The following is a 7354-nucleotide window of genomic DNA, read 5'->3' as shown; positions in this document are numbered from 1 at the left end:
CCAACCCCCTCTATTTATAGGGTGAATGGGATAGGGGGCCGCCCCCCTTAGATGCATCTAGAGGGGGCGGCGGCCAAGGGGAACCCTAGATGGGTTTGGGCACCCCCACCCCTAGGAGACTTGGCCCCCAAGCCGGGAGGGGGCGGCTGCCCTAGGGGAGGCGCCCCACCTCTCCAGATTACGTGAGATGGGGTGGGCGGGGCGCACAGCCCCTTAGTGGGCTGGTGTGCCCCCTCCCCTTGGCCCATAAGGCCCCCAACGCTTGTCGGGGCCTCCGAAACCCCCTTTCGGTCACGCTGGTCGTCACCCGGTACCCCCGGAACAATTCCGTACTCCAATACCCTTCGTCCAATATATCGATCTTCACCTCCGGACCATTCCGGAGTTCCTCGTCACGTCCGGGATCTCATCCGGGACTCTGAACAACCTTCGGTAACCACATACAATTCCCTTTACAACTCTAGCGTCACTGAACCTTAAGTGTGTAGACCCTACGGGTTCGGGAACCATGCAGACATGACCGAACACCTATCCGACCAATAACCAATAGCGGGATCTGGATACCCATATTGGCTCCAACATGTTCCACGATGATCTCATCGGATGAACCACGATGTCGGGGATTCATTCAATCCCGTATACAATTCCCTTTGTCCATCGGTATGTTACTTGCCCGAGATTCGATCGTCAGTATCCCCATACCTTGTTCAATCTCGTTACCGGCAAGTCTCTTTACTCATTCCGTAACACATGATCCCGTGGCTAACTCCTTGGTCACATTGAGCTCATTATGATGATGCATTACCGAGTGGGCCCAGAGATACCTCTCCGTCATACGGAGTGACGAATCCAAGTCTCGATTCGTGCCAACCCAACAGACACTTTCGGAGATACCTGTAGTGCACCTTTATAGTCACCCAGTTATGTTGTGATGTTTGATACACCCAAAGCATTCCTACTGTATCCGGGAGTTGCACAATCTCATGGTCTAAGGAAATGATACTTGACATTAGAAAAGCTCTAGCAAACGAACTGCACGATCTTGTGTTATGCTTAGGATTAGGTCTTGTCCATCGCATTTTCTCCTAATGATGTGATCCCGTTATCAACGACATCCAATGTCCATGGTCAGGAAACCACAACCATCTATTGATCAACGAGCTAGTCAACTAGAGGCTCACTAGGGTCATGTTGTGGTCTATGTATTCACACATGTATTACGGTTTCCGTTTAATACAATTATAGCATGAACAATAGACAATTATCATGAACAAGGAAATATAATAATAACCATTTTATTATTGCCTCTAGGGCATATTTCCAACACAGCATGCCCTTTTTTTATAAACGTAACAAAACCATTTGATTTGGAAGAAAATACCCAGGAGGAGTGCTAGTTGATCCCCAGAAAGATAAGGGTCTTTTCTGCAATTCTGCCGAGCAGAAGCACACGGTGCTTTATTATTAGATAAAGATGTAGGTCTTCCGATAATGTCATCGCCTCCCTGACTGCCAACGCTTCCAATGTGCAGGGATCTGTGATGGACCTGAATACAATAGTAGATGCACCCAAGAACAAGTCTTCCCTATCTCTGGAAATAGCCGTAACTGAACTGACCCCCAAACTCCCGGCGACATCATCGTCTACATTTACCTTTGGCAGTGTTTTCTGGTGGTTTGATCCAATGAGAAGGCCTCGGTCTGATATCCTTAGACACAGCCTTCCTCTTCGCACCCCAGATCACCCAGAGGGTGATAGACATATGCACAAAAAGATCAAGCGATAGATTTATGATGAAAGCTAGTCCCGCGGGTTCTCATTGACCTATTGGCACATTTGTTCGACCAAAGACTCATCGCAGAGCGCCCACATACATCGGGCCATTGAGCAGTCGATCACCGTATGTCGCCACAAGTCTCTTGCACCGCACAACATTGCGGGAAATGGAGGACAACGCGGGAGGAGGGCGATCGATTTGGTGGACGAGACCAATTTGAAGGGATTTGGGGTCGGCTAGGTCTGTTGGATCTAACGTGCCGGACGCATCCGGGCCTTATGATATCCGTCCCAGATATGGGTTGGGTTTGAGGGGCGCCGGACAACCCAAACGTATGAGGCCGGCTTGATAGGTGCGGCTAGTTCGCATTTTCGTGACCAGTTGCCAACTGGTTCATTCGCCCGGACGTAGAGAGAGGAAGGAGGGTTTGAGAGATTCGGTTATGGCTGCTTTCATAGTATATTTTTCTACCTGAAACTGACTGGTTAAGAGCAACTCCAATGGGGCGACCCATTTTGTCCGTTTGGGTCATCCAGACAGAAAACTTAGCCCAACGGGGCGACCCAAACGGACGCGCATGTCCTCCTGCTGTCCGTTTGTCATCCGCCCGACCCAAACTGAGCCCAATTTTGGGCCACAAATGGGTCCACGACGGACAAAAGCGGGCGCTCCCCTTGTCCGCTGCTACCCTCCTATGTCCGCCCTGGTCCTACTAGTCAGCGACACAGCACGGGCCGCTCGACTGGGAACTGCAGCCGAGATCCCCACCCAGCCGAGCGCCGCCACGAGCTGCCGTCCTCGACGGCGAGGCCTCCACCTCCTCCGTCGTCCTCGCCGGCGAGGCCTCGGGTCACTGGCCAAGCCGCCGCCGCCGCCCGCCGCCGTGCGGCGGCGGCTGGATCTCGCGTCGTGCGGCGACGGCTGGATCTCGCGTCGTGCGGTTGGAGCTCTGGGTGCCGCTGCCCTGCAGCTGCGACCCCGTCGGAGGGGAGCCCGTCGTGCACCTCACGTACGTTGTGCCTGCTGGGAGCTCCGTCGTCGGGATTGCGGAGGAGTACGGGACCACGGAGGAGACGATACTGGCGCTCAACCGCATGCCCGACGCCAAGAGCCTCCTCGCCAGCTAGGTCCTCGACGTGTCGCTCCGAGGTAGTACCGCCACAAAGTTCTCTCTATTTTCTTGTTGCTAACCTGCTATTGCTCCAAGATTCAGCCCTTTTGCAATGCATTTTGCCTTCTCCTTTTTGTGCTCCATCTCAGCAGGGCTGGAGCTCGCGTCCTGCATCGGCACAGGCGGCGCGAGGAGGGGCATGGCGACGGTGCCGGCGAGACGGGGCGCGTGGAGAGCGGGTGCTTGACTGGTGTTGCTCTGTCCACGCATGTCCGCATTTGTGTCCCGCGTTGGATGCATCCTCCATCCGCGCGTGTCCGCGGCATGTCCGCTAGGCGGACGGAAGACCCAAACGGACAAAAAACAGGCAAATCCGTGTCCGTTTGAGTCGCCCCATTGAAGTTGCTCTAACACCTGTTCTAACAAACCTGCCGCATCAGGAAAGTTACTGGAAAAGATTAAACTTGTGGAACTACTTCCATACCACTATATTTCGAGAACAGACACCCCGATGCATCGTATAATCGGCCGCACTCGAAGCAGGCCATGTTTCTTCCCTTCCATTATCATCAATCTCTCCGTGGCGCAACGTAAATTCGTACGTACATACCCGTCCTCGTCCGTGCTTTCCCGGTCGTCTCCGGGCACTGCTGTCCGGTGTACGCCCGATTGCATCACCGCTCCCCATCCATCCATCCGTCTCCAAAAATCCAAACTTTCACCGGCGAGAGGAGAGCGAGAGGAATAAAAAGGACGGGCATTGCTTCGCTCAGTCCACCTCGCTCGCTCGCTCCTCAGATCTAATCATTATTTAATCCTTTTCACCTCCAGCGCCCCGTCACATGAGCGCTCCCCCCTCCTCCTCCCCCTCCCCCGCTCCGATCCCCCAGCCCGCCGCAACCCTAGCCCCCGCCGGCATGCGCGGCGCGGCGGCGGAGGACTCCTCCGGCTCGCCGCCGTCGCGGATGTCGGAGGACGACGACGACGGCGACGGGGCGGGAGGGGGCGACAGGTGGGCGCCGGATCTGAGGGGCTGCGGCAACGGCGGCGGCGGGGGCGGGAGGTGGGCGCCGCCGGACCAGGTGCTGGAGAACGTGCTGGAGAGCGTGCTCGAGTTCCTCACGGCGGCGCGCGACCGCAACGCCGCCTCGCTCGTCTGCCGCTCCTGGTACCGCGCCGAGGCGCAGACCCGACGCGAGCTCTTCATCGGCAACTGCTACGCCGTCTCGCCGCGCCGCGCCGTCGAGCGCTTCGGGGGCGTGCGCGCCGTCGTGCTCAAGGGGAAGCCCCGCTTCGCGGACTTCAGCCTCGTGCCGCACGGCTGGGGCGCCAACGTCTCCCCCTGGGTCGCCGCGCTCGGCCCCGCCTACCCGCGCCTCGAGCGCATCTGCCTCAAGCGGATGACCGTCTCCGACGACGAGCTCGCGCTCATCCCCAAGTCCTTCCCGCTCTTCAAGGAGCTCTCGCTCGTCTGCTGCGACGGCTTCACCACCCGCGGCCTCGCCGTCATCGCCGAGGGCTGCCGGTACGCTTCCGTTTCTCGTCTCTGGGCATCAACGAACGTATCAGCTTTACGGGCCGGGACGGTATCGTACTGCCATTGGCGCATTTGTTCATTTCTCAGCTGCATCATGCCATCTCCGCTTTATTTAATGTGCACGCCTACTCCTTTATGCTTTTTTCGGTTTTATTGGTCCGGCCTTGCCCTGGATCAGAATCTGATCTAGGCCATAGCTTTTTATTGCCGTGCTGGGTTCTCATCCCTACACGTTCTGTCAAAGCTAGATCTTTATTGTTCTTGAGCTCTACTCAGTTCGTGACACTTGGTAGTGCCACACTCGAATCTTTGCCGTTAGTGGTACTCAACTTTTGATCGTTTTCTTGTTATGTTATGGCAAATAGGTCTAGCAAACAAATGTCTCAAACTATGATATAGTAGTACTCAGGTTGTGTTATCTTATGGATCGTGACATTTATGTTTTAGGCATCTTCGAGTCCTGGATCTGACTGAAGATTATTTCCATGAGGAGGAGAGCGAGGTGGTGGATTGGATCTCCAAGTTTCCAGAGTGCAGCACGTCGCTGGAATCTCTTGTCTTTGATTGTGTTAGTGTCCCATTCAACTTTGAGGCCCTGGAGGCACTCGTTGCACGCTCACCAGCTCTCCGTCGTCTGCGCGTGAATGACCATGTCTCGATAGAGCAGCTGCGTCGTCTCATGGCAAGGGCACCCCATCTGACTCACCTTGGCACTGGATCATTCCGATCTGAGCCAGGCCCTGGTGGTGCGTTGTCTGTGTCTGAGCTCGCTACCTCTTTTGCGGCGTCCAGATCACTTGTTTGTTTGTCAGGTTTCTTGGATGCCAATGCAGCATACCTCCCAGCAATCTACCAAGTTTGTGCCAACCTCACTTCCCTCAATTTTAGCTTTGCGGGTCTAACTGATGAAGAGTTCATACCAGTTATTCGCCACTGCGTCAATCTTCGCACTTTATGGGTAAGTATTTTGTGATTTTTTTTGTCGTCACATTGATAGATATATTGGTTTATGTACTTTGACATCAGGTGTTGGTGTTCCAATTTCTTATTGTAGGTTCTTGATACTGTGGGTGATGAAGGCCTTAGGGCTGTGGCTGAAACATGCTCAAATCTCCGTGAGCTACGTGTTTTTCCTCTGGATGCCACCGAGGATTCTGAGGGCTCAGTCTCAGATATTGGTCTCCAGGCAATCTCAGAAGGCTGCCGGAAGCTTGAATCAATTCTCTACTTTTGCCAGCGCATGACAAATGCAGCAGTAATTGCTATGTCCGAGAACTGCCCTGACCTTTTGGTGTTCCGCCTCTGTATTATGGGCCGCCACCGCCCTGATCGGATTACCGGGGCGCCCATGGATGAGGGTTTTGGGGCGATTGTGATGAACTGCAAGAGGCTCACCAGACTTTCAGTCTCTGGCCTGCTCACTGATAAGGCGTTTGCATACATTGGAGGACACGGAAAACTCATAAAGACTCTGTCTGTTGCCTTTGCCGGGAATAGTGACATGTCTCTTCAGCACGTGTTTGAGGGGTGCACTAGGTTGCAGAAGCTTGAGGTCAGAGATAGCCCTTTTGGCGACAAAGGATTGCTCTCTGGCCTGAACTATTTTTACAACATGAGGTTCTTTTGGATGAACTCATGCAGGCTAACTGTGAAGGGTTGTGGGGATGTAGCTCAGCAAATGCCTAATCTGGTGGTTGAAGTGATGAAGGAAAATGAAGGGGAAATGGATACCGTTGATAAGCTGTACCTGTATCGATCATTGGCAGGACCAAGGGAAGATGCTCCATCATTTGTCAACATCTTGTAGTACTGCCATTGAAGAAGTTTGTTGTACGGTCATGTTTGTTCTACTATTCCCGACCATTGCTGTTGTATTCCTGTTCAAGTATGCCAGAGCCAGAGAGGAAGCTCCCCGTGGATGATTTTGAATTGTGGGGAATATGAATGCATCATTTAATTAAGCAGGCCATCAATTATTCTTTTCTGGGCTGATTGCGTCGAGACTTGAACCTGTACGAGGTTTCTTTGATGTATGTATCTTGGTGAGGCATCTCATCTTGTGAGTCATCGTATTCCCAATGGAATCTGAGTTATTTTCCTATGCCTTTGTTGTACCATAGTTGAGTTGTCGGAACTGATTAGTGATTGCACAGAGAATGGCTGAAGGTCGACTCCAATTTGGCAGCAGATTTTACATGGTTCCTTTTGCCCTCAAGTCTCCAGCCATTGATGTTTTGCCATGTACTGTTCAATCTATCTGCTCAGACAAAGGAACGGCATTGTCTATGTTGGAATGCTCCATCAACTTTTTTGCCTTGTGTTTAGATTATCCCAGCTACGATAAATTTTCTCTTCCCATTTTTTATAGTTTCCACAACTTATTTTTGTAGATCAAGGTAGACCAATATCAACTTTTCCTGGTCACAACCTTCTGCTGTTATTAATCAAGAAGATATTGGATGATGAAATTCAGTCGGCATCAATTTGTTACCACGTTCTACTCTACTTCCTTTGTTGCCTGTTCATTTGCACCCATGATCATGCTGCTCTGATTATGACTGCTCTGTTGCTACCACCACAGCAATAAATGCCCTCTGCCTGTGTATTGGCACATGATAAGGACATGACCTACTAATGATTTGATCTCAAGAGTGGTCCTTGGTCCTTGTTTCGTGTAGATCTGCATGACATCTACTGTCAGATGGGGATTTGCCTTTTCATCCTTCTCCTGTGAACATCCCTGGAGGGGCCAAAAGCTCAAAGCTCCCAAATGGGCAGAGCCTGCACCTTCCACACGGCAAGAGAAAAAAGGTAATGGTTTCACTCCCTGTCATAGTGGCATGTACTCTTATGATCCAAAATAATTGGCTAGACAAGGTGTGTGCTGGGGATATTTAGATCTCTGCCTTCCCTGTGGGGCTGGTTATC

At 52.5% G+C, this 7354-nt stretch overlaps 1 protein-coding gene across 2 annotated transcripts; it reads left to right on the top strand.

Annotated features, from left to right (window-relative positions):
- The first annotated feature begins 3454 nt into the window (after window positions 1-3454).
- Window positions 3455-6931, top strand: LOC123145569 (transport inhibitor response 1-like protein). Of its 2 annotated transcripts, XR_006472325.1 has the most exons (4): window positions 3455-4414; window positions 4874-5384; window positions 5481-6468; window positions 6580-6931. XR_006472325.1 is itself a non-coding variant. In XM_044565019.1 (3 exons), the coding sequence occupies exons 1-3, from the start codon at window positions 3732-3734 to the stop codon at window positions 6231-6233; spliced, it is 1947 nt and encodes a 648-aa protein (XP_044420954.1). In that variant the 5' UTR covers window positions 3455-3731; the 3' UTR covers window positions 6234-6931. The 2 variants fall into 2 exon arrangements, 1 of the variants encoding a protein (XP_044420954.1); XM_044565019.1 differs by having other exon boundaries at window positions 5481-6931.
- Window positions 6932-7354: the final 423 nt, after the last annotated feature.

This window comes from Triticum aestivum, chromosome 6D (genome assembly GCF_018294505.1).
Source record: "Triticum aestivum cultivar Chinese Spring chromosome 6D, IWGSC CS RefSeq v2.1, whole genome shotgun sequence".
NCBI lineage: Eukaryota > Viridiplantae > Streptophyta > Magnoliopsida > Poales > Poaceae > Triticum > Triticum aestivum.
This window is presented reverse-complemented; position numbering and strand designations above follow the sequence as displayed.